This window comes from Drosophila teissieri, chromosome 3L (genome assembly GCF_016746235.2).
Source record: "Drosophila teissieri strain GT53w chromosome 3L, Prin_Dtei_1.1, whole genome shotgun sequence".
NCBI lineage: Eukaryota > Metazoa > Arthropoda > Insecta > Diptera > Drosophilidae > Drosophila > Drosophila teissieri.
Genome location: NC_053031.1, coordinates 19,558,414 through 19,584,907, shown reverse-complemented (window position 1 = coordinate 19,584,907; position 26,494 = coordinate 19,558,414). Strand labels below are relative to the sequence as shown.

Sequence of the window (26,494 nt, the reverse complement as noted above, 5' to 3'; positions counted from 1 at the left end):
CCACACTCGGCCACACTTACACGTATTAAAAAGCCATTTTGTTGGCCATGGTTGATGGCTTTTGACATCGTCTGCGTGAGCGTTTCTTTTTAAGTGTTCAAAGTCTTGGCTCGGCTGCGTGCAAGTGTGTGAGTTAGTGGGTGTGTGTGTGTGGGGAGCTCAGTTCCCGTTTTATTTTATGTCATGCCATATTAGGCATACGCCGTGTGTGCACACCTCTTGCCCGGGCAATAAAAATTCAATTTGATGTTTAAATTGAAAACTTTGAACATTATTTATACGGCCATAAATGCGGCATGCTAAGGAGATGAAAAAGGACCACAGAATTGCGAACAGTATTTTAAAGAGCGGCGTAACTAGAATTTATAAACATTTAAATTAGTAGTTAAATTAAAAGTTGTGTCAAGAAATTTTTACTATTTTTTTATGTATCTATACAGATAGCCCAATGAAATGTATATAAATAGATGTATGACTCTTCTCAGTAATGTAGAAAGTTTTAAGTGATTCTTAAAATATAATTATTAAATAATAAAATTGATTATATGCAATCGCGCGATCGGCAAGGAAAAACCATGTCATTACGCACATTTAATGCCTTAGTAAGACCATTATTTTCATTTACAACTCTCAGTCTGATAGACACTTCTGTGAAAACGGCATCTATAAGTGTATAAGTGTAGCGAGCACTCGAAGTTTATGAACACTCGATGTCACTGCCATGGCAGCTGTTCCTGCTCTTCCGCTCCCAAAAAATACGGCGTCGCGCCGTCTGCCAGTAGAGAATAATAATATGGGGGGGGGTGGAAATGCTTTTGGTGCAACACCCACTAGCGACTGACATTTCATAATTTTTGGCCAACGAAATCAAAAGACAAACGGCGAAATTTTTGGCCCAACTCGACTTCGTTACTTTGTTATGCCAAAAAATTTGCCTAAAACTTTCGCACAGCGAACACCGAACACCGCCCACCACCCACCGCCAGCGAGACAATGGCGAAAAAAGTTAATTTGGCAGCAAAAATGCAAACAACCAGACGGAGCGGACACTTTAAATAGCCCAAAACAAAGCGGCGGAGCACTGCGTCATACTTTAGGGCGCGGTTCGTCGGCATTTTGGCAAAACGCCCACCGAGATTGTTGTTTGTGCTATTTCGCTGGTTGTTTTGGGTTTGTTGCCTCATTCGTGGGCAAAAAGTTTACGACTTTTCTTGTTTGCCGAATTGTGCAAATTAAATTTATGTGAGCTGAAGTTTTTTCACGCCTCTAATTGGAGTGCCAGTGGCCTGGTTATGGACCAGGGCCACGGGGCGTATGAGCGATATTGGGGAAAACTTCTGAGATTTCTTTGTGCAAAACTTTTTGTGGCCGGCTGGTTGCCACTCACGTCCAAGTATCGTAGAATTTAAAAAAAACAAATAAGCCAATATTGAGTTGAATTTAATAATAGAGTATAACGTGATAGGGCAACCAAAGAAGGCGTTTAACAATACGGCTAATTTCCATTGGTTCCTGGTCAATGAACATACAAAACCTCAGGAAATGCATACTAAATGGTTATTTAATGATTATTTCCAGACTCTCAACACTTTCCAAATGTAATATTAATTCATTTTCACTTGATTTGTGGTCTTTCAGCGGTCCTGAGATGCTGGTGGCCTTCCACTCCAGCCCGTTTTCTGCGCCTTTGCAGCAGGGAATTCCGAATCGAGGCTTCGAACTGGACGTGGACATACTCTTCACCGACTCCGACTCATTTGACTTCGCGCAGGGCACCAAGAACCTGTGCGAGTTCCACATAAATGCCTCGAATCCAGGTGAGAGAAGAGCTCCGCAAATGAATATGAATAACCGTAATTAATGGCAATTAATGTGGGGCTCAGCTGCAGGTGCAAGTGCGGCAAACTTTCCCCGAAAGGAGGGACACTATCAACTGGGTCAGCATTTTGCATTGCCCATTCCCACTGCTCACCATTTGCTCTGCGTTCGCTACTTTTACAAGATGCTCCTCCTCTGGCTATCGTCTTCTTTATAAATGCGAGAGTGCTTCATTTTCTTTGTTTTTAACGGGGAATTATTATTTATACTGCCTGCTGATGAATGTTTCTGGGCGGAGCACTACTTTGGCCGCTAATTGCCATAAAAAGAATCAGATGTTAAAAGCCAATTCCTTGCCGTATTTTTGTGTCGTGGTGTAAACAGAGCAGTTTGGCGAGGTGTCGCTTTGTAATGGGCGTGGCCGCAACTATGCAGCCTCTATTAGCCTTTGGCTCTAATCTAAACAGACTAAATGAGATTTTAATTAAATTCATGGCCAGACGAATCCCCCACGGAAACCCGAGTCTTAAGCCGGCCAAATGGCTTTTTAGGCTTGACTTGATGCGACGGCCAAACAGAAAAGTATGAGTAATTGCTTGAGCAGCGATAATGTTTGGAATGGATTTCAGGCGCGGAGTGGGCGAATAAGAATAAGATGTCTGGGATGCGGTTCCCTGGGTGATTGGGACAGGGAAATATAGAACATTTATTTAAGACTTAGGATTTTTATATTATTTATGCGCCCAATAGTAGAATACTACTTGTGTATGCCTCGTTTCTTGGTCTCAAATTCAACAATTTGTAAACTTGACGAGAAATACTTCATACTTGATATTGAAGCTAAAAATGAACTCCTTAATTACGTAAAAAAGATGAAGTACCCCCAATCCTTGTGGCCACATTAATTAACATTGGCCACTAACCGAATGTTCTGCTCGAAGGAGCTCCCTATTCTAAACTTGTTTTTATACGATTCCCCACTCCCATTAATATACTTCTCCTTCTGCATCTTTCACCTAAGCTTTCCCCTTGACTTGGCTTTTCTGGAATTTCCTGCTCCCTGGTCAGCAGTCAGCTGCATTTAATTGAAAAATTATTAAATGAATTTCAGACTGCCCTTCTGAGCCTCTTGGGGGGCAGGGAACTGGAAAGCCAGGATCTCCAGAACCAGAAACGCTCCATCAATTTAGTGCAGCAGCCGCAGCGGTGGCCAAAAGTAGGCAACGCCATGGCAGCCGCTAATGTTCATTAATTTGCACTTAATAACTTCGGAGTAGATTTTATTTTGCTGGCCAAGCCGAAGCTCTGGGCTTTTATTTTTTTCTCTGACGCTTTTTTATCTCGCAAAAAAGGGAAGAAAATCGAGGCAGCCCTCATTTAAAATTAGTTTTTTGGTTGAGCAGGCAATTTTGGCAGGGAAAAGTATAGGGCAAATCAACTCAGTCCTAGTTTATTTTCCTCCTTATTCCTTACATAACAGCTTCTCTACGCCTTGTTGTTCTTGTGCTCATTAACTTGCCGGCTTATATACTCGTAGTATGTATACACGTATATGGCTTTATGTATTTGGCTGTTGTTTCGGTTTGGCTTAATTTTTGACCGTTTAACTTTTGTGAAATGCCGTTTATCCTCATAGCCCATTCCCTTGGCTTTTTCACTTCGGCTTGGCTTAATGCGTTGGCTGGGAAATCCAACAGATGTGCCTGCTATCATTAGGCCAAACATTCTAGGTGGGTGGGAGGATTTTTAGCGGCGATTTCGTTGCTATACTCGTATCCATCATAGTTATAAGTTGTAAGTGTAGCTGTAAGTTTGGAAGGAGGGATATCGGGATATGTAAGCAAAGGGACAATCATTACATTAAAAAGCCCAGATAAGCATTTAACTCATGACTCAACGAAATAATTATTCACATATTTTAAATTGATAAGCAAGCCAAATGCTAAGAAATCTAATTAGAAATAGCAAATATCATTCCGTTAAAGCAAGTTGTGACCGGAATCGAAAATATGCTGCGAATGCCTTAAACACTGGCAACATTTTGCGGCATGTTCAATTTGTAGAACTTGGCGTATGAAACATTTATTTATAACGGCCAAGGAACCACGCGGGCTGGTTGTGTGGGGGAGTTAGAAGGAGTTGGCCAACAATTCGGGCCAACAAGGCGGTATAATTGCTTTGTTATCGACACACGCACACACCCCCATGGCCACGCCCCTTTTGCTGGCAGTTGCGTGAGAGGGGGCGGCAGCTTTGCGCGATACAAATAAATTATTAGGGGGTGCAACATGATTTTAATTAAAGTTTTAACGAAAACCAAATATTTATCGTTTCATTTTGCTTTCATTTGTTCGCTGTGTGCGGTTTTATTTGCGGCCCCACTCCGCAAAAACCCCTCATTTTGCAACACAAACAACAAAATCATTAAGCATGGGGACGCAAAAATTCAATATGCATTTGTGTTTGAATATTTGAAATTTTAGCCAGCGAACGGGCGGAACAAGGACCATTTATTATTAACAGCAAAGGTCATTGCAATGTTATACATAATCATCAGTGTGCGGTTTTCAATAGAATTCTCGTAGAATATTCAGTGCAAATAATGCGCTGGGACCACGCGGCGTATGATTAATAAACTGCAGATGCAGATGCTTTGTGTACAGAAGTCCGGCTCGGGCTTCACTTATTGCGTTGATTACGTAACAGAATCTGTTGCATATTTAATTTGGTTTGATTTGGCCATAACTTTTTCAATTAACTTTAATTAAATTCGCAACTTTTCGCCCAGTCAGTGAAGAAAACCCTCTGGCTCTGTGGTGTGCGTCGATTTTAATTACATTTTGTTTGCTTGTATTTCCCGCTGACAGCCCTGCAATCGTTTAAAGTACGCTTAAATCAATCGCAAAACACCGCCGAGTTTGCCAACGTTGGCCAACATTTGCCAAGAGTTCTGGGGTATTTTCGTAGCCATTGTCATAGCTGCCAATTGTCGATCCAATTATTTCCTAAAAGGATTTATCCGGCAGCCGAGCGTTATCTGACCCAATCAATACCAATACTCAATACCGTCCGGATTCCCTAATTAGTGATAATCAACTCCAGCCGAACATTCCGTATGCAATGAGCGCCCACAAAAGCGGAAAAACTTCATCCTGCGAATATTTAACATGTCCATTGCCATGGCAACTTGTTCTCACATCCCAAATCTAATGTCGCCAATCAAAATAGGGTAATAAATTACTCTGCATGGACTCACTGTAAGATATGCTCGAATCATTTATGCCAACTAAGCAGCCCAAGGAAAATACACAAGCTGCGATGGAAAACGGGGCAATCACAGATGCCGACAATTTATTGCCCAACGAACCAAGGAACACATTCGATTTATGTATGTTTTGGCCCTTAGCCTATAGAAACTCTTGTAAACATTTTATGAAATAATCAGACAAATATTAGGAATGGGATAAGATAGAAAACACTCGAGTTTTATTAACGAATCAGTTACATTTTTTAATGGCTTCATGAGCAAAGGTTGTTTGAAACTGCCCTGAGATTAAAAAGCTTTCAACATTCCCATTTCAACCTTTTGTGACAGCCAGAGTTTCGACGGGATTCCCCTGCTAATTCCGGAAAAGTTGTTTTGACGTTTTTCTGTTCATTGATTTACGGATTATTGTTGATGACATAGTTGGGGGAATTACCAACTCGCCCCGCTGAACTTAAGTTTCTCCTAACACCAACCCATTTCCCCTGACAACTTTAGCCATTTTTTCAGCGCCGCCCTCATCTGTTGTTACACCTAAAGTTTCGCAAAGTTCTCCGGCAAACTTAAAGGAAAACCTTTCAATTTTGTTGCTGCTTTTTTCTCTTCTTTCGGAACGTTTGTGAAAATTTTCCTTTTTAATTTCATAAAGTCAACAGACGAAAACAAAGAAAGGGAAAGCAAACAATGAAGCGTGGAACGGCTGCCAAAGACAAAGGAACTTGTATTTAATGTGGTGCCACGGGAAGGTTGGTTCTCGTTGTGACATGTAAAATTAAAGGTGCTTTGCTAAATTGAAAGACTGAAAAAGCCACAAAATTAGTTGATTAAATTGTGTTTTGTACGCTAATTAACAGCATCATTTATGTAACATACGCGCAAAGGGGAAGTGTATAACTAATATCTAAAACTGGTGTAAAGCATTCGGTTTTATTCATTAAGAAAATGCTACATTTATGTTTTATATATGCATATATACTATAATGATATACGAGTAGTATATATGTTACAATATTACTATATACTATATTATATAATATAATGTAACATTAATATTTTTACCCATTACTTGTGGAGTAAAAGATTCGTTAAAAAGGATGCAACAGGTAGAAGAACGATCACTAGCCGAGTCGATTTGTTTCTCAGTTTCGTTTCTCGATCGCACTTCTATTAGCTGAGTTACGGGTATCTGATAGTCGGGGAATAGCGTTCTATCATGTTTTTAATAAAGTTGTAATTAATTTCTAAACTTAAATGTATTGTGATCCGAAATTTTATAAATAAAATCGTGAAAATAAATACCGAATAGCTAGCAATTAAAAGTTAGTTGTGCAATAAAAGCATCCGTTGATATCAGCAGGATTTTCCCGGTTTTCCTCATGGCTCCCGAATGGGAAAGTCGAAGGAAATGGGATTGCGGTGCCGGAGAAGCTGGCGAATATTTGCTGTTTAGTTTGCTTATTGAGTTGCAATTTTGTTTGCAATCAGCGGATGGAAAGTGGAAGCTATTGAAAACAACAACAGAGTTGGCCAAGGGGGATGGTGGTGGAGGGGGCGTGGCGAGGCGAGGCGGATGATTGGCAAACAACAAATTAGCATATTTGCACATAACGGCAGCATTTTATTTGCATTCGAATGTGTGCGAGAGACTGTGCGAGTGTGTGTTCTCGCATGTGTGTATGCGCTTTTATGTAATATCAATATTTAATTTTGAATTTGTCAATGGAAGGCAAAATTGTAGCAGCTCTCTATTAACTGTTTGCCATTTTTTGTGGGATTTGATTTTTAGACAAATATCGAAAATATTTCAGCTTGTTTTCCCGAAAATGTGTAAATGTGTGTAACATATGGTTTTAAAGGGCTTTAATACGTTCCATCTGGACATATGAAACCTACGGCCTTGGTGCAACCAAACATTAATTGGCTGAAAGCTTTGGCAACTTAATTTTCCATGGAAATTAATTATTAGGGCAAACACCCAGAATACGGAAACTTCCTTTGGGGACATGGGGCATGCCCCTGCATATATTTATGAAGCTACTTTCTGCCCCCGGATGGAAATTCGCAAATTTCGGTTTGGCAGTGCACAAAAACATAATTAACTTGGTCGAAGTGATGCATACGCATACGTACGAGTATATACATATATCCGTAATCAGCAAATGTGGTGGCCAAATGGGAAAGAAGAGGGGCTAAAGCGAATGGTTTTGTTTGCCACTCATTTATTATTTATTACGTTTAATTTGCTTTGCGCGCCGGACCAATCATATTTCGCTTTTTGGCTTGGGGTTTGTTATTCTCGTTGCAGTCATTGTGGCCATGACTAAACTTAAAATGTTTATTTTGGGTTACTAAATACGAAATGTATCAAATCGGCTGGGTACTTGGGCTCCGCCGGTGAAAAATATGGCGAGTAAATTAATTTAAATTAAAATTACAGCAAGTATCAGTTTTGAATCAAACTAATGTATTAAAAAGTTAGACGCAAATTGCCATTGATATCTCCTTTAGAATCACATCCAATTCATTCCGACAGGCATGCCTTAATTTAAATTAAACAAAAACAAATACATATATGCATAGAATGTGTGAAATAGGCAAAAACTTGCAGCGAAAAAAGGGATCGAAATCAGCCGAAAGCGTCTGGCGCAGTTATCAATTTAATGTTGAATGACCATTAGGCTTATGGCGATTTACGGGCAATTCAACAAAAACCAATTGAGCGCCATCAAATATGCGTGACAATCCATTAAGTGATATATTCGCAGTGGCAGTCGCAGCCCACTCGCATTTTAAATGGTCCGGTTTGGAAATAGTCTCGATTGGGGTTTGGTTTCGGTCCGGCTAATTGTTTGAATGTGTTGAATGTAATGCAGCATAAAACGAAAATAAACAGCTCCAGTGGGCCAGTTAGCCGTTCGCCGTTCTCCATTCGCCATGGGCATATATACCACACTAACTATATACATAACACAGCCTGCGGGGCGAGTTCTATTTAATTTGCGCCATAGTCGGGCCGAAAATCGAAATCGAAATCGCAACGAAAAACAGCAACCACGGCGGCAATCCAGTAAACAATCAGCGAGAAAAAGGACCCTGAATGGAAATGGAAATGAAAATGCTACTCAATCAGCAATAGTTGGCTTCCAGGACCAAGTCCGCCTCCCCCCCCGCAATCAATAAAGGTAACACCCCATAATTTAATGCCCCAAATGTGTTGCGACTACATTTTGCGGTTGCTGGCCAAGGCAAAAAATACAAAGCCACCGTGGCCGCTCCACCAGCATTTCCCCACCGCCGGCGGCCCAAATGCACTCTAATAATAAATCGCAGAAATAACCATTTTATTGCCAGCGCTTGCGGTTTCCCTATTCCAGGTGTACATAGGTATGGGTCCGGGGTTCCCAGGCCCACAAACACACCTGTCTGCGCAGAGCTGCCACTCGATAGTCGCACTTTATGGCCAGCTGATAAGCATATTATTATTATTGCTACTATTACGCACCCACCCATACACACAGTGCTGGCTTGAATTATTCCGCACGTGAGTGCGAGACCATATAGTGGCCATATATCTGGAGCCTGGGCCTCGCTGGCTGTGGGAACTCTCATTGTTGTAAGCCCACGCAGTCAGCGCAAATGTGTCGAAGCGAAATTTATTACAGCCGACTCGTGCAACTGAAACCAGATGAGTTCCGCCGGAAATCGGAGATGTGCGCGTGAGGCGGATTTTTGCTTCCTTCTAACAAGAGGTCATTAGAAACACAGAAGTCTTCTGTTTCAAGAACCATTCTGTATGAAACATCCACACACTACTAGAGAAACTTTTACATATTTTAAAGCCTTAGAAGTACAAATATTTGGCATGGCTGGGTCTACCTCAAATGCCATCGCTAGGACTGAGTGCTCCCGGCCATCTGTTAACTAATTCACATGCCAGGGCGGGAATGGCCAATGATTACATTTTACGGGCCATATGCATTGGCTAGTCGCAAACACTTGTATGGCAAACACTCTATATACATACATACGTGTATGTAACTTTCATGTGGCGAGTTGTCGATTATTTTGCGCATTTTAGTTGCTATGTGAAATCACAATTCCCCAGCGAGTTGAAAAATGTTATTGGGATTTCTGTTGACAGTTTCGACTGCAAATTTTATGAATGTTCACTTTGGTTGATCCACTCCGCACGGAAGGGCCTTAAAACCATACATTCGTCTGCATCCGAAATGCGAGTTAAATTTGATTTGTATATTTCAAATGACAGAAATGAAATGAACAATGGAATTGAGGTTTCAAAAACAATGTACGTACTACGTATTTAATATTGCCCACCTTTCATCCACGACGCACGAATGTAGGCAACACTTCTTTAAACTCCCATCCCATGTTTAAAGGCCACTTTACGTTTATATGCCACAACCAGCGAAATGTGACAATAAAAATCTCATAAAAACGTATTACTTAGCTAGCATTCTCTCACACAGTGCACTGAAAAAAAAGGGGCTGCTGCTTTGAGTAACATATGTCATCTGCGTATCAAATGATGTCTAAATATAACGTCTAGCTTATTAAGAAGGTTTGGTTTCTTGTGTCAGTTACCCGCGTTAAATGAGTGCTCATACTGACTTCAGGCTTAGAAATAGCTTTATTTCAGCCAAGATTCTTGAAGTGTATTCAAGTGTGAGGAGCAATCCTGCAACTGGCTTTATTCCTCAACTTTTCCCCAGCCAAAAATAAAAAATAAAGAGGAGAAGAAAAGCGGGCTCAGTGGGCCGGCAACTTTTGCCTTGTGGCAGCTGCAGCTACTTTTCCCTTCTGCCTGCCACTCGATGCGACACGGCACACATCAAAAGTCTCCTGGCCTCTTTCGCCGGCAAGTTGGAAAAGCTGTCGCAGTGGCTAGAATCGACGCAGGTGTTATCATCGATACTGTTGACGATTGTTTCCTTTATACGGACTGGCACTTCAGCCAGCCACGCTTTTCCCACTCCCCCGCTCCCCCACTTTTCCGCATTTCCCAGTTTCCCGCTTTTCCTGCTGCCGCATTGCTACGAAACGTGGCGACTTTTGCAATTGAAACGCCGAGTAGATGTTGCTCTCGCCTCGCTCCTCCGCTTTCTGCGGCGTTGTTTTGCTCGCGCTGCCTTTTTTAATTTGTCACTTGAATCAAAAGTTGCCAAAGTTGTCCCAGGCCGAAGCTGTGTAGCTCTGGGTTTTGGTTTGCTCTCCGCGTTGTTAGCCTGGTTTGTTTCACTGCTTCTTTGTTGCCGCTTCCTTTTTGCCACTTTAATTAAAGCCGAGAGCCGGAATTGCAGCATTAGGCAACTGCCGGAGCTTTAACATTGTATTCGGCGCCAATGTTGCGCAAAGTTGGCTGTGATTAATGCAAGGGTATGACCAGAAACTAAGGAACAGGAGATTAGACATAAAAGGGAGCAGCAAACAATGAGATGCCCAGCAGAGGACTTTAATTGTTTTAAAAACAGCACCCGACAAGAGTGGCTAAATAAGTTAAAATGTATTTACATACAATTTATTCAAATTATATCTAAGAATACTCTTTAAACTTTAGCTTGATCTGAGTTCAAAATGATTCTTTTTAAATGTAGTCCGCCCAATTTCGTAATCATTAACCGCACACATTATCCAGGGATACAGAGAATGTGTGAGAACAAAAGACCAGCCAGACACACATTGTAAATTAACCTAAATCACGCGTAAGCCGCTTGTCATACAGCGTTCTTAGGACATATTAAAAAGTCGGGAAAGGACGCGGGACCGAGCATATTGGTGTACATGAAAATATACAAGTATATCTATATCTATATCTATATCCTATATGCACGCCTGCATGAATACTATAATCTCCTCCACTCACTCTCCTGATTTTTCTGCCCCCTTCCAGATGATGTGCTATTCTCGCGGCGCGGCCGCATGGGACGCATTGTGAGTCCGCGTCACACGCTTCCGCCGAATACGACATGCACGTACCACTTTCACGGATATCCTGGTGACCTGATTTGGTTATCGTTCACCAGCTACAATCTGCAGATCCTGCAGCAGGCGATACACGACAACAATACGCTGGGACGGGTGAGTTGAGTCGAGTTTTGCTGAGCGTCTGTGCTTGCGCTTGTGCGCCACAAAGCGTTTAACCGAACGGATGTCGCGGAAGGGGTGCAGGTGCACTGAGAGAAACTGTAAAGGAATGAGCAAGTAAGGCGCAGTGCAGCAGTCAATCGATTCACAACTACACATTTATGTCGGTACTTAAATAAATTCAATTATATGTATATTTCTTGTTGAATGATTAAAGCACCCTTATGGAAAGCTGTAATGAACATCGATATAATTCAATTGTAACATTCAATCTTTATTCAATAATATTTGGCAAATACTTCGACAATCCAGCCCTTATCCTGTCACTAAATGTGTCAGAAATTCATTAAATGACAAATTTAGCAGGAAATGAGTCTTGTTTCTTATGTATATCAAATTTGTTTTCTTTAACAAACTGATTGCTGTGCACCGAATCATTCTTTAATGCCAACAAGCATTTTGCGCCAGTGTGGGGATTCTGCTGCCGTTATAGTTAACCGTTTACATAAATGCATAAAATTTATGTCCTGGGGAGGGATGCAGGAGGATAGAGCTGGGGAAAGGTGGGTGGATGTGGGCAGAAGTGGGTGGTTGCCGCTTGCATTGTCTCTTAAATGCACTGCGTCCACGCCAGCGGCGTCTCCTGCATTTGCCATTGTCTTGGGCTCCCTGTCGCCCCACCCACAGCTCCAGATCCCCTACATGTCTTGCTATTAGTGCCAGTCGGTCGACACTTTGTCTCTGCTGGCCAATTAAAAATGCAGCCATAGAAATACGTCGTATAAATGTATAATTAAGTGAAAGCTTACGCAACTCCTAACGAGACATTTTCGAGTCTGAAGTCTGCCCGCCAGCAAAGGCAACTGCGTCAAAATGCGGCACAGCCAACAAAAACAAGCGTCCATAATGTCGTCCTGCCATCTCCTTTTGCACTCATCTCTCTGTCTCTTTCTGCCTGGCAGAGAAAACAAATTGATAAGAATAAGAAAGTTTCAGGGCATTAACGTCATGTAAACACAAGGGCTATAAGTACACTTTACTTTAGCCGCTACTGTGGAATCAAACTATGCAGTACTACTAAATTCCAGTACTCTGAATACGTGCGACTTAGGGGGCGTTTTTCTCAGTGCTCTCATCATACTGGTGTGTGCATTTTAAATGGTCGTTGCCGCCTGCCTAACGGCCCGTGAAGTGTGTCAAGGTAGAATGTTGAGTTCGCCTGGACGAACTGCGCTTAATGTCGGGTCAGCGGGTCCTCAAAGGATGCAATGTTGGCCCCTGTCCCCAGATAACTGAATGGTCATTTGGGCTAGGCCACGCGAAAGTGCATTTGAGTTGCAGGCTGGAGATTCCGTGACGAGGAGCCCCGATTTATATTAAAGAGCGCTGATTCCTGCTCAAGGCTCATAGCAGAGCAGTAAGGGAAAGGAAGAACGGACATTGTCTCTATAATTTATAAGGAACTCCTGAATATTTACATTATATTCGCAGTTTCTGATTTGAAAGTTCGATATTTTGATGCCGCTGAAAACTTTATGTATTGTCCTTAACTTTTAAGGCCACATTCTCTAAGCGGAATCCGCTGTCAACTTATAAAGCTGCATGTCAAAGTGCTCGAAACTCCCCAACATTTCTCCCGAGTTCAATGGAGCAGAGATCACAGAATTGAAATAATAGAAGCTGAAATAATGACGGTGAAATGGAATGATATGGGGGACATGTCAACGCTTTGCGCGGTCTCATAAATGTCGTCGCATTACAAGTATTTCCAGCATTGCTCCGCAGCCACAGCCACTCCAATAATTCCCATTCCCATTCCGACTCCCACTTGCATTGTGTTTTTTTTTTCGTCGGCGAGTTTTAACTTTGGTTCTTAATTTAAAAAGTTTGTTTTGCCTCGGTTTCTCTTGTGTGCCTGCGCTTGTATTTTTCATTTGTTTATTCATTCTTTTTTATTTTAGAAAATTCACATTCACTTGTTTGTGAGCTTGTCGTTATCCCCGCCCGCCCCCAGCCCCAAAAAATGGTTTCGCCCACGTTCCAATGACTTCAGTCCGCAGTACCTGCTGTTTTTGTTTGTGTCACTTTGCCTCGCTGTTACAAAATTCATGAACTGTTTTTGCCGATTCCATTCCCGTACTCCCACTGCCACTCCCACTCCCACAGCCGCCCACCGGAGTCGCCCGTTCTGTGTTTTATTTTACACATATTTCTGTCCTGTCACTTTTTATTGTACTCCCGTTTGTAGCCGCTTAAGAGGGGCGAGATGAATGCACTGGGAAAAACTGATGGTCTCTAAGTCCTTGGCAGACCAGAAGTTCGGGAAACTATCACTTTAATATCCAGATTCTATAGTATTACAGACACTATTACTACTACTTACTATACTATTTGTTCACTCGACAGAAATGCTATTTGAATAATAAAACATGAATTCAATTTAAAGAACCAAATTTACAAGTAATAATTTCATTCGGATCCCAAAAAGTTTAACACCTTAAAGGCTCACTTAAGCGTAACAATATAGCATACTTAAAGATCCTATATAATTTTGTATCATCTGGAATCATGAAATACCACTTTTTCGTGTATTATCTACTTATTTTTCTCGGTGTACGGTGGGCGGTGTGGCTGTGGAAGGTGTTGCTGCAAAGTTGTTTTGCTTTATTTCGCTGGCTGCCCCCTCGATATATTTTCCTTCTCGTTTTTTGTTTATTTGTGTGATGCTGGCAGCTTTTCATTTTTCGCAATTTAAAGTGTAGGTGAGGCAACTGCAATTGACACGGACAGAGGAGCATCCTGCGGGGGGCGTGGCCCAAAAACGAAAGACACAATTGTGTGGGTGTTGGCTGGGAGTTCAGTCACCATTTATCTGCTCTCTTTCCGTTTTTCCAATGGGTTTGGCCAAATTAATTGGCACCACAGTTTTACAAACGCTCGCTGAGTGTGTCTACCAAAAAAAAATTAGGAGCCCCGGCTTCACGTGATATGCGTCTAGACAGAGAACGACCTTGAGAGTATGAAAAGCGGCTGGCAATTTATCTGATTAGACAGCTGAGAACTTTCCACAGCCCTTCGTCTCTGGAAAATGCCTTGAAGAAATTGCGAAAGCAATCAAGGTGCAGCATGTGCAGTATACAAGCATTTTGTTGATGTGGTTTGCCTCCGGAATTTCATAAATTCGGAAGCGTAGCATTCTAGAAATATATAAGAACATTTGCCAAATATTTGTGACTCAAGTTAATTAATATGCTAAATATAATAGTCCAACTCTGAGTTAAAACAAGTAAAATGAAAGTTGTGTTTTTTGGTGATAAAATGTGCAGCGTACTTAAAGCCCCACTTATAATTGTTTTAAAGTATCGTTAGTTGTTTTTATTTTCCTTCATTTTACATTTCTCAGACTTTATTTTCAGGGCTTAATTTGCCAGAATTAAACGCACAAATGTTGCTGTTGCATCTCCAAGCAAATCAACTAAATGAAATGAACAGAGGCAGCGGCCTTAAACGGCTGTCAGTTAGTTTCTGGGCCGACACTTCGAGCCACTGACTTCGTCCGGCTCCGGAGTCTGTTACTCCAGTTCAGTTCTTCAGTTCAGTTCAGTTTCTTCAGCCAAGCCACAGCTGTTTGCAACTGTCTTTTTCATTATTAACACAGTCAACAATAATCAGGGCCTAGGCGGAAGGGTGCGGAATGTAGCGGAGTGCCGGGCGGGGGAAAACATAAACATTGTCAGCCAGGAGGCGTCTAGGAAAAATATTTAATGCCTGCAAACAACAACAAGGAGGCTGCGAGGAATGCAAAGACTGCGACTACAACTACGGAGCCGACGGGTGTGGAGCCTTTCTACTGGGGACAGTGACAAACGACAAATAACTCACACTTGCAACTGTTTGAATATGACATGTGACATGCGGAGAACGAGCGGGGAAACTAACGAGGAAAAACAACAGAGAGCCAAAGGGAAAGCGTGAAAAACGCGTGGGGTGAATGGCGCGACACACGCTCAAATACTCCGAAAAAACACTCATAATATTCATTTGGGGAATTGGATATTAAGTATTCAAATCATCCATTTCAAAAGAAACCCACTCAATTTAAGTATACTCCGCACGTCTTTTATCGGATGAAAATACATTTATTGTGTAAGCAGCTTGAATGAAATAAATATAATATTGTAGTTATTTATTGCCAAGGATATACTTTGAGAAGAGTTTCTCGATAGTTTCTCTCAGTGCACTCTAAAATAATGTCAACAAAAGAATTAAACCATAACATATGTTCGCTTTCTTTCCCGCTATGCAATGGTCGTCCTGCAGAGCGATCTGCCACCGTGGATAACGCGCCTGAGGATGTGGGACAGCTACGGGACATATGTGCCCATGAAATCGACAAGTTCCACCACCGGCCAGCCGCCCCCACCACCCCCCGTTGCCTCCTCGGCGGACGGGGGCAAGCCCACCCTCCTGAACCAGAGCAACTACGGCAGCTACTACTACAGTGCCAGCAATCCGAAGCTGAATCGGAACCTGCGGGTGAACATCGACAACGCCTGGAATCCGGTGGACACCTACATCTACGGCCCCACGCAGTCTAGTGTGTTCAACCAGGAGAACAAGTACAGCGGCTACCAGGGAGGAGGTCCTGGCGGAGGATCAGCTGGACCGCCTGGCTCCGGTAAGCCCCTATCCGGGGTCAAGGACAGCCTCAACTACATTTCCAGCGGCAAGTCCTCCAAGGAGGTCTCGGCAGCTGCGGTCGTCAGCTCGGATCGAAATAGCGCAGTGGCCCTGATGAGCACCAAGGGAAAGCGACGACTCATGCTGGAGATCTACGACTACGAGACTCCGAAGCTGTGCGATCACACGGCCATCGGAAGCGGAGTGAGCGGAAGTAGTGCCGTGATGGGGGGCAATAAGCAGAGACCCTGCAGTCCGCTGGAGAGCTACGTGAGCACCGGAAGGGATTTGGTAAGTAGATCAAAAACACTATTTAGGTTAATAGAAATAATAATAAATCGAATAAGTACTGGGAAATAAATAATGTGCTATGCCTCACAATTGTTAGAAATAGAGATTCATAAGCTATTATTACAAACAGTCATCGTTAACTCTTAAGTTGACATATTTAATCAGCCATAATAGAAAATGCTTAGAAAAGAATACGACTTAAGCATTAAAAGGTCATTTAAGCACTTCAAGTTGTGTCAGTTGTTTCTTGGGATAATCCCCTTCTTAAATATGCTTAGAATAGATAGATACAATAGATTTCACTTTTGATATCCTGCCAAATTGCTTTTATTCTAGAAGACCTCTGACTTGACTCACTTCCGGTTGTCATTAGATAGTTGTGCTGCCTAAAAGTAGGCAACACTTTATCCTCGCCGACGGCAGACCAATCGAAGCAGTAGCCTACCTTTGGGCTGTATTTGGCATCGCACGGAAGTCGGGAAAATTAGAACTTAACCGAAGGACTTTTCTAATTTGTCAGCTGCCACTGTTTGTTTTCTTTGTTTTGGCCGGGGCTTAAAAAAATAAAATAAAAATTAGGCAGTGGGGGAACACGACTTTGTGACTGCACCTTGGCTGCCGGGCGAACACCGAGCACCGAGCACCGAGTGCCGAGTGCCCAATTTGGCACGCCCAAGGGCCCTCACAGATAAATAAAACGCAGCTGGAGAACTGAAGAGCTGCAAACTGGGAGCCGGAAGCTGGGAATTTTTTGGCAGAGTGCAGAGCGATTCGTGTTTGCTTTAAACTTGACAAAATTAATCAAATTAAACACTCGACTGCATCGCCAGACGTGCACAAATAACGAAGGAGCAGAGCGAATTTCCCAGGGGCAGGCGCCAAATTCAAATTCGACAAAGCCCCCACCCCCCGCACACACACACACACACACACACACAATACAAAGGCAAATAGGGGGCGGAAAGTGGGCGCTGGCGCGGCCGTGGGCGGGAAAGTGGGCGGCATTGGCGGCATTGACAGCATTGACGGCATGCACGGACAAACAGACAACCGCAATAAGCTTGCTTAGCCTTTTTGACGTCACTCCTCGCTGACAAATATGAACTGCAAATATTGTGAGGCCAAATTCCGCGCTCACAGTGCATTCATAAAGAACTTTTCGAAATATTCATAAGCTCCCTTAAATTAAATACATATGTGCACTTTGCGGCACTGTCAATATTAAATAGATTCTAAAACTAAATTGAACATGGCACAGAAATGTATTTTACCGGAATATTCATTAAAGCTAAATGTTATGCAAAACGTAGGACGAATCGGATTTATAACAATTTTCATTAGTACAGCCCCGCTTCCACATATCGACTTACACAGCTTGTAAATACTTTCTGAGCTTTACAAAATTAAAAGATGCAACAGATAGATATTTCAGTTTGTTTCATTGGTATACATTCAAGACAACAATTTTTTACAGTATTCCAACTCACTTTTTACCATTTTCCGCTTGCAGAAACTGGAGTTCCACACGCATACAGGCACCGCCCTATTCCCAGCACAGTTTGCTCTGAACTACGAGTTTGTGGACACGGAACAGGGTGGCGAGACCTGGGCGGGAAGACGTGGGGAAGATCCAGTGCCGCCACTCTGCTCAAGAATTTTCAAGAAGCGCAAGGGCAACATCCAGGTTCCCAGGAATGTGTTTCTTTACGGACGAGGTGGAGCCAAGAACATAACCTGCTTGTACCGCTTTGAGGCGGGTCCTTCGGAGAGGGTGAAACTGGTACTGCATAACGTGTCCTTTGGAGAGGGGACAGCCTGTACCACTGACTCGGATCTGCATACAGGCAGACCCCGCTGCAATCAACTGGATCCCGAGGGCCGCATCACGGAGCTGCGACTGTTCGATGTTCCATTTAGGGACGTGAAAATCCAATTGGGCTGCTTCTGCGATAACTCCAGTGCCTTGTACAGCAACGCACCGCTCACTTTCGTTTCACATTCGAGGATTATGGAGCTCTCCTTCACGGTCACAAGATTAAATATATCGGAGGACTTTGCGGATGTCTTTTTCTCGGCTTCCTACGAATTCAAGAGACAACCGGACTGCAGGAAGCAGTTGAAACTCAAAGGAGCAGGTGGGGAGGATGAACTCAAGTATCCCTTAAAGACTCAGGACGCCAGTTGCGAAGGCCTGGCCTGGTACATCGAAGCCCAATCGGCCGAGAGGTCGCTCTTCGTTCAGACCTGGGGCGCCTATCTGCCCGTGGATCCCACCTCCGAGGATGCCATGCGGTGCCACACCAAGAACCGCCTCATGATATACTCCGGACGACCTCTGCGACCCATGAGGGTGGTGTGCCCGGCCCAAAGTGGTCCGCGGCCAATGTCGCTGCACATCTTCTCCGAGGACTGGACCAATGGACAGCCCTTGTTCATGAACAAGTGAGTGGAAATAGCTTGCTTACTTTGACCAGCAATTTTACATAAATTCCTCTTTAAACGTATATTTATTTTTTAAACATATAAAAATATAATATATGTTTCTGTAGTTTACACAATTTGTTTCGTTTAGTTTTTATTCGTACCCATGTGTTTTCCATTTTACAAAAGACCTAACTAATAACCTTAGGAAACCAACAACGGTTGACCCTATTGAAAAAGATTGTGGAGAATAATTCTGTGTCGTCAATACCTAGCCTTATTTATTTGCCAGTCGAGGAGACTGAAATATTTACAATTTCACGCTCTGGTGTCGCCCAACAAGTCTGCCCGACCAATTACCCACTCCCTAGGACAAATTCAAAAGTATTCCAAGAACAAATAGAGAAGGAACAGGACATGAAAACATTCATGCCTAATGACGCATGGACTCCTTGCCATTATGAAGAGCATATGAGTTAGTCCACTCGAGCAACTGAACACTACACAAAAAGCCTCTTAGGTCGAGTATTTTGGGAATTTTTCACTCAAAATTAATTGCATTTTAATAGTTGCTAATATTTCAAAAAACTTGTGTGCTGGTTTGCACCGGCAGCACGCTTCTCAGGCCCGCCGTCCTGCTCCCCAAAGCTCCATCAAAAAGTCCTGCTTAAAAATGCAATAACAGGAAATGGCTACGACGGCTACAAAATACAGGAAATTGAGCGCAAAGAAATATGCTATATAAGAGATGAAAAAATGAATACGCAAACGAGACGAAGTCCAGGCAAACAAACATGGCCGTCAGACATGAGCATATGTATACAGCAGCGGTTAACTAGTTAGGAGACTTAAATTCAAAATAACTGCTTTCAAAAGGGTCAGATTTTATTTATCTAAGATAAATGGTTTAATTTAGTTTAGTTGGTAGGAAGGCAGAGAAGTGTTTGTGTTTATGCATACGGAGGGAAAAAAAAGCAAATCAAGTATAACGAATAAAAATAATACTACAAACTTGAATTATGTTTTTTTTACTAACTATACCAAATAATTAAACGTGACTGAAAGTTTCGAAAAAATGGTAACCCCATGGAGTGCAACGAAGCTTACAATATTTTCCTTTTTTTAATTGAATTTTTATTATTTTTGAAAAGCCACTAGAAATGCCACCTCTGCTGTGCGCCTGAAGCATGCAAAACGAGCATGAAGCGAAGACAGGTGGAAAGGTGGCGCTACGGGTAAGAGCATTTTGCCCGCTGGAACTTGGCCGTATGTGCTCCGGCAATTTATGTCCAAGGTGCGTGCCACCGAAATGAACCGGTGAACCTGGACGTTACGCTCGTTTCTTGGGGGGGAGGTCCTGCAATTGACCAACCTGTGTCCCTTTTGCTGGTTCTGCGCTTAACGTGTTGCCATTAAATTTTATGGTCAACTTTTCCTCTCTTTGTCCGTGTTTGCATTTTGCTCAATTTTGTCGCCGCAGAACATAAAAAAGGGAGTCAGGATGGGCGAAAAAAAAGCGAAGGAATATTGCACTGTGGACGACATGTGTATGGGACCCCAAAGGGTAATTGGACATTGCACGGGATATCCTAGCTGGCTAATGAGTGTGTTGAGCCTTTTTAGATAATTAATTGAGAGCTTTTCAAATCATCTGTGAATTATAATGGCTACACAATAAGGCAGCGAAATGTTGGAGTGTGATTGCACTAAAGAGTAGTAATGCAGCTCCTTGCAGTACAGTCAAATAGAGATAAGATCATAATAAATCCAAGATAATTGAAATATCCTTTCAAGATAGTTATATAGTTGGTAATTCCTCATTCGGGAATATTTGTTTCATTGGCTTGAAGTGAAACCAATTGTGGCGCACTTCATCCAACGAAACTTTGACGGCTAACTTGCTTAATGCGCGGCTTAAGCCAAACTACGAGTAAGATATTTTGTCTGTGGCAACTTGAAAGTTGCCAGTAATTAGTGGCACTTGAGCAACTACTAGGCTGTGGAGATTCGAAATGGGAACAGGGGATAGGTCACATCCAGATACATAGCTGGATGCTCCGAAAGCTTTGTAGGGCATGACAGTCAGGAGGGAAAATTCAGGGGAGTCGTTTGCCAACCGACTATCTACGGCTTGCTTATATTAGGAAATCACGCTTTTTGAATATCCATTATATATTGATAATAGCCAATTATGAGATTTAAAACAATTTAAATATTTTGAAAACACCCCTTGTGGATTTCTTATTTTTGTAGCTTTGTGAAAGGTATCTTGATTAACAAGCTCCTTTTCCTCATTTCCCTTTCCAGACCAATCAGCCTGGTGCTGGAGCCAATCCTGAAGGAGCCCGGCGACATCTCCTTCACGTGGCTCGAGATCCACCGCACCAAGAACGCGCTGCTGCAGCAGTTGGACCTGCATGTGAACGCGAGCGTGACCACGGGCATGGGCTCCCAGACCTCCTCCCAGTCCGCAGCGGGCTCCAACACGGGGATTGGGGGGCTGGGCTCCAGTGGGTCGGGATCTGCAGCCAACGCCGGAGGCTCTGCAGGCGGAGCAACGGCCAACGAGACGTTGAACGAGTTCGGCTTCTTTCCCAAGGAGTCCGACTGCGAATACAAATGTCCTGAAATTGATGCATGCATTGCGGCCAGCTTGTGGTGCGATGGTAAGTACAGATTGCCGGTCGAGGCCACAGGCCATTTCTCAGGGAGTTGCCGAATGGGTTTTCGCATGGAACCACTGAATGCAAAGCAGTGCATAGAAGTCGACGTGGCCAAGAAACTTTTGTGCGTTTATCAATTTGGGTCAACGGGCAGCTACTTAAAATAAGTGTTGCAATGTAAGGAGCGTGATTTATTGAATACAAAGAAACTTAGTGTACGAATTCTTACACCAAACTCAATAATCTACTACTAATAATATTATTCGTAGGCAAATTAATATCGCATAAGAACAGACCCTCCTCTTACTAAGATATGCCTGGTCTCAAGGATTCCACTCTGGCAAGTTTTATATCCCTCAGAGGAGGCCTGGATCTCTGTCTTGTCCTGGAGTCCTGCACTATTTGTACGTGATTTGGCGCTCAGCCTTGTGCTCTGGGCTATCCATTTGCAGCGTGCCGCCGGCAGAAAGCAACCAAAAATTTCACTTGTGGCTGGCTTGTCTGTTAATTTCGAAGCGGGCTGTCCACGTCCTTGTAATCAGGCAAAGTTTCCTGACTGCTGCACCAGGCTGCACTGCACCACTCCTGCTGGTTGTCGGTTGCTAGTTGTTAGTGGCTTCGTTGGTTGGTGGCCGTTGTCGTTGTCGGTGGTTGCTGGTTGTTGGCGAATGTTGGCCGACTGGCGGGATGGCTGGTTGTTGGACAAACCCGCAGCAGCAAAACCCCGAAATGTCTTGCAGAAAAAGTTTATTCCAGACCGGCACCAGGCCAACACAAAATGGCCGCAACAGCTGGAGCGGACTTATTTTCAATGCACTTGGGAGATGAAGGGCGGAAAAAATAGATTGAGTGTTGCAAAGTGTATAGACTAGGTAATACCGTATTAGAAGGAGTCCGCAGTTTCTTCTGCATTTTCCTCGACTTGTCGATTATCTTATATTTATTATTTTAATTATAGTTGCTTGTACTAAATTGGTACATTAAAGATTGTGTTATAAAGAAGTATAAAATTGCATTGATTTTCCTGCATTCTACTTATGTATACTCTTTAAAACTTACGCTCGGGGGAAAAAATACAAAAAAATACAAAGGCTAGCCTGGGCTTTGCCTTTTAGCTTCAATTATTTATGGGCAGCCAGGCGCGTCTGCATCTGGAGCTGGTTAACCGCAAATCCAGGGCATTAAACAAGCTTTCGGACCCCAAGGGCCACTCGAGTGACACTGCATTCAATTTGTAACCCTAGAATAGGCCACCCAGCTGCGCTGCTCCCCCAAAACCCCAATCTGCCTTCAATTTTTCAATCAGCGCCTGTGCCTCTATCTTGGATACTGAATCTTTTTTTACACTGCGAAAAGATACTATTCAGCTATTCTTTTTAAAATATCGATTGGAAACTAAATAATATAGGCATTTATACTAGAAAAGATGAAAAACTGTTGTTGAAGTCCGATTCTATGGAGAGATACATCTCTCGGAACAGCGCAACTGAAACTTCTAAAATATGTATCAACCTACTCTTGTGAGGCTACGAAATGAAGAAAAAGTGAAGGTATTTTCTAAAAGTGTCCTGTAATCTCTCCTTTTCAGGCCACCACAACTGTCCCAGCGGGTTCGACGAGTCGGAGGAGGAGTGCGGCACCGCTCGCAAGTTGCTGGAACTGCCGGGCGGAGTCTTCGCCGCTCTCGGATGCATTGCAGCTGCCCTGACCGCCTGCCTGATATTCTGCATGTTCGGGCTGATGAGGAAGCGAAAAAAGTCGGTGGTGCAGAAGGGCGCCGGAGTGGGCGGCATGGGCGGCATGGGCGGAATGGGCGTGGGCGGGATGGGCGTGGGCATAGGGTTCATGAACGGAGCCAGCAACGGCAACGTGTCAGCCGCCAGCATCGGAACCCTGAAGAAGGACTTCAAGAAGGAGGCGCTGTACATCGATCCGGCCTCCTGACACGGACTACAGCCGGTCGAATATATCCACGTGGACCGGGAGACCACCGTGTGATATGTTGCCGCCGGCTGTGGCATTCCCTATGATCATGTGGAGCTTTCCATGGAGCTGGCCTGACCGATGGATCAGTCCGCTGACCCCGTTCAAAATCTGGCCTGGAGATTTTAAAGATACAGAGTCGTTGCCTGGAGGTATGAGAACACTAAATGAAACTACATTTTAAGCCGATAACTTTTTCTAAACGCTTCTGGGAGAAACAAAATGCGCATTGGCGAAGTTGTGGGTATGTAGTCAAAAGGCAAATAGTGTTATTGAGTTGATTATGGTTTTCAGTTTGTATATATTATTTCATTTTTAATCCAAATAATTCAAAAAGCATTAAAGGAGTCAGGACTGGGCACTGTAAGAACTTATTTAACGTATCGAGAACTTCGCTGAAATGGTTTTTAAGTTTTAACTTAAACTAAATTCGAAAACATCGAATTTGATGTCCTATTATTTAAATCTTTTAATATTAGAAAAATACCTTTTGATTTCAAACTAAAAATCTTTATATTGCATACATCAGAGGTTTCCAAATCAAAATCAAAAGAAGTATATTCCACACCGTTAATTAAAATGAAAATTCGAATCACAAGAAATATTTATATTAAATGATAAAACCACACACAACTTTTAAAAACTGAAAATATTCGAGTAATATGAATTTATTCATCGACATATGGTAGCCAGTCCTGACCTTCACAAAATTGTTTCCATTCGTTTAAGAAAGTTAAGAACTCTTTATTTCAAATGACTACATACGCAAGCAAAACGAGGAAGTAAAACTATTGTAATTAGGTACCTTTAAACCAGTTAGATCAGCTAGAGAGCAACAATTCGTGGGCGGTTCGTAGATGACTTCGGCATATTTACCACATAGCACATAGCACCCACTAAAGGAAGTAATCCAATGACATTTAGCTACTAAATGGAAGATCATGAATTACAATGAAATTGTACAGAAGAGCAACTCAAAGAGCAGATCCCTAAGCGTAGGGATAAGCCAATCTGGCATTATTTTTAAGCGATTAGACTAGGCATAAAACTGTTAGCAGCATTTGGAAAGGAGTTGGGGAAGGTCGATGGTCGATGGTAATCTCTACAGTGTTGTGATCTAAGGCATGCACATACTGAACTATGTTTAAACACTATGATTAAAGTCGAAGCATTTACATGATGAGTACTCACAACCGCAGGCGTATATTGTATAGGTACTAGCTAAATAGTCAACTAAGAGGGCAGCACTTTTCTGTTATTATCGTACAGCACAAAAACACATAAGCAAAGGACATCACCTAGTGGTTTATTATATACAAGTCGATACAGAGAGTTAATTAAATGCAATTGTTATTAATGAATTAAGTAGAGCTCCAGCCCAAAGATATGTTCACTGCACCTTAATCGAGAGAACTGCCAAAGGATTATTATTATACAACAAAACAATCAATGTAAATATTTCTGTCGAGCAATTACTTGTTTAACGTCAGCATTTATGTTCGTTATTTGAACACAAGCCGATTCCCTTAAGTAGCTGTGCAGTGAGTATATTCCTAAAGTTAATAGACTTTGTAAAAACTACAAGCAAAGATTAATAATAAACTGTATGCAAAACTACCATTTAGGACACGGCTCATAACCCATATAAACAATCAAACTTTTGGCAGTTGCAGTAGGATTAAGCAAACAACACAAACAACACCAAGAAGAAAGGAAAGCGAAAAAAGGACGTTGGTACTTTATTTTATAGACACTGAACTAGGGCAAAAATTATAAAACTGAATACTGAGAGCAAAGCAAATACTGGCTGCAATGGGAATTTTAAAAATTTAAAAACCTCTGCCAATGCAGGCAGAATCCACATCCATAAAAACCCATTAAAATTTCAACTCCAATAAAACTTTGCCGAAAACCAAGTGTATAAAAAATATATGATTTAGCCAGCATAAAAAGTAAATGGAAATATATACATAAATTAAATCAAATATTTTCGGTTGGCATTTTTTGATAGCAAATAACCTAAATATTTATAGCTAAAAAGAAAGAAAAATTAACAAAACGCACTTTGTACAATTTAATAAAAAACGAGGAGGTATTATTTCCCGACACACAGCATAGCATACACATAGGATATTTTACACACATTCGAATAAGAAATCAAATAATACCGAAACATATATGAGAACGAAAAGAATTAAATTAATTAAAAACGGCGCATAGGCCAAAAATGCATTTTTACTGCCGCCAACTGAGACAAAACAAAAAACTAAAACACGGCTGGCAGGGCATTTAAATAGGTAGCTTTAAGCCCAGCTGAAAATGCTGTTACTACTTCGTTGGCCACCATTGTCACAAAACCATTTCACACAAAAACTCACATCTCAATCATCAGTTCGGTTCAGTTCCTTCTCTCAAGCAAACCAAACTATGGAAATTTCTGTGCCAACTGTGTTTAAAGTAGAATTCAAAGATAAAATACGAGTAAGAAGAGAGCGGGTGGAGAAATTGAATTATGACCGCATATAAAACTTGCATATAATTTATTTGAAATGTTCAAAAACAAATGAAATGTAGAGGAAAAAACGAGAAGAAACTGTGCGCAATGGTAAATAATAATATAATACAGACAGCTGTGTAAATAGTCGAACTGCGTACAGTCTACGCATATTTAATTGAAAACACAAAAAGTGACCCAATGAGACGGAGTTTGGAAAAGGAGATCATGACTTTATTTCAATTTCTGACTTCACCCGACTTTTCTTTATTTTTCTATTTCGTTTCTCTTCGCCGTTTGATAGCGTAAGTTTCACTTGTATGATAAATAAAACTAAACCAAATATTTATATAGAGATATTATACGTATATGGAATGGAAACCTTAAGTTAATGACGCACTGAATCAAATAGATGAAACGAGTATTTAAAAACCAAGACAATTGAAACCAAAAGGAACTTTAAGCAAAAATAAAACCGAAGAAAAAATGAAACCGAAACAGAGCACCTCTCACTACCAGCCAAAATTGCAGCAGTGGGTGGTTTGGATGGCGTTTGACTTTTTGGTGGAATGGGGTGTTTGGAATGGGGTGGGTGGAATGCCAGCTGTTCCGTTTGACGCTTGGGGGAAAACCGTTGGCCAAACTAAGGCGAACTCAAATCGTGTCCAAATAGCTGGCAGTCAAGTAGGCCACAGATTTTGATTGCCCGCATCCGGGCAGCAATCGGTGGACATCGGGGGACATCGGTGGACATCCTCGAAAATTCGGAACATCGAA

The 26,494-nt window shown here is 42.2% G+C and overlaps 1 protein-coding gene across 1 annotated transcript in view; it reads left to right on the top strand.

Annotated features, from left to right (window-relative positions):
* The window catches only part of LOC122616309, a 46,450-nt gene extending 20,383 nt beyond the window's left edge, over positions 1 to 26,067 (top strand). The window contains exons 8-13 of the mRNA XM_043791718.1: positions 1,639 to 1,817; positions 10,992 to 11,179; positions 15,506 to 16,156; positions 17,667 to 18,598; positions 20,885 to 21,243; positions 22,829 to 26,067. Of these exons, the coding sequence (XP_043647653.1) occupies positions 1,639 to 1,817; positions 10,992 to 11,179; positions 15,506 to 16,156; positions 17,667 to 18,598; positions 20,885 to 21,243; positions 22,829 to 23,184 (2,665 nt within the window). The 3' untranslated portion in view covers positions 23,185 to 26,067. The remainder of the gene's footprint in view (positions 1 to 1,638; positions 1,818 to 10,991; positions 11,180 to 15,505; positions 16,157 to 17,666; positions 18,599 to 20,884; positions 21,244 to 22,828) is intronic.
* Positions 26,068 to 26,494: the final 427 nt, after the last annotated feature.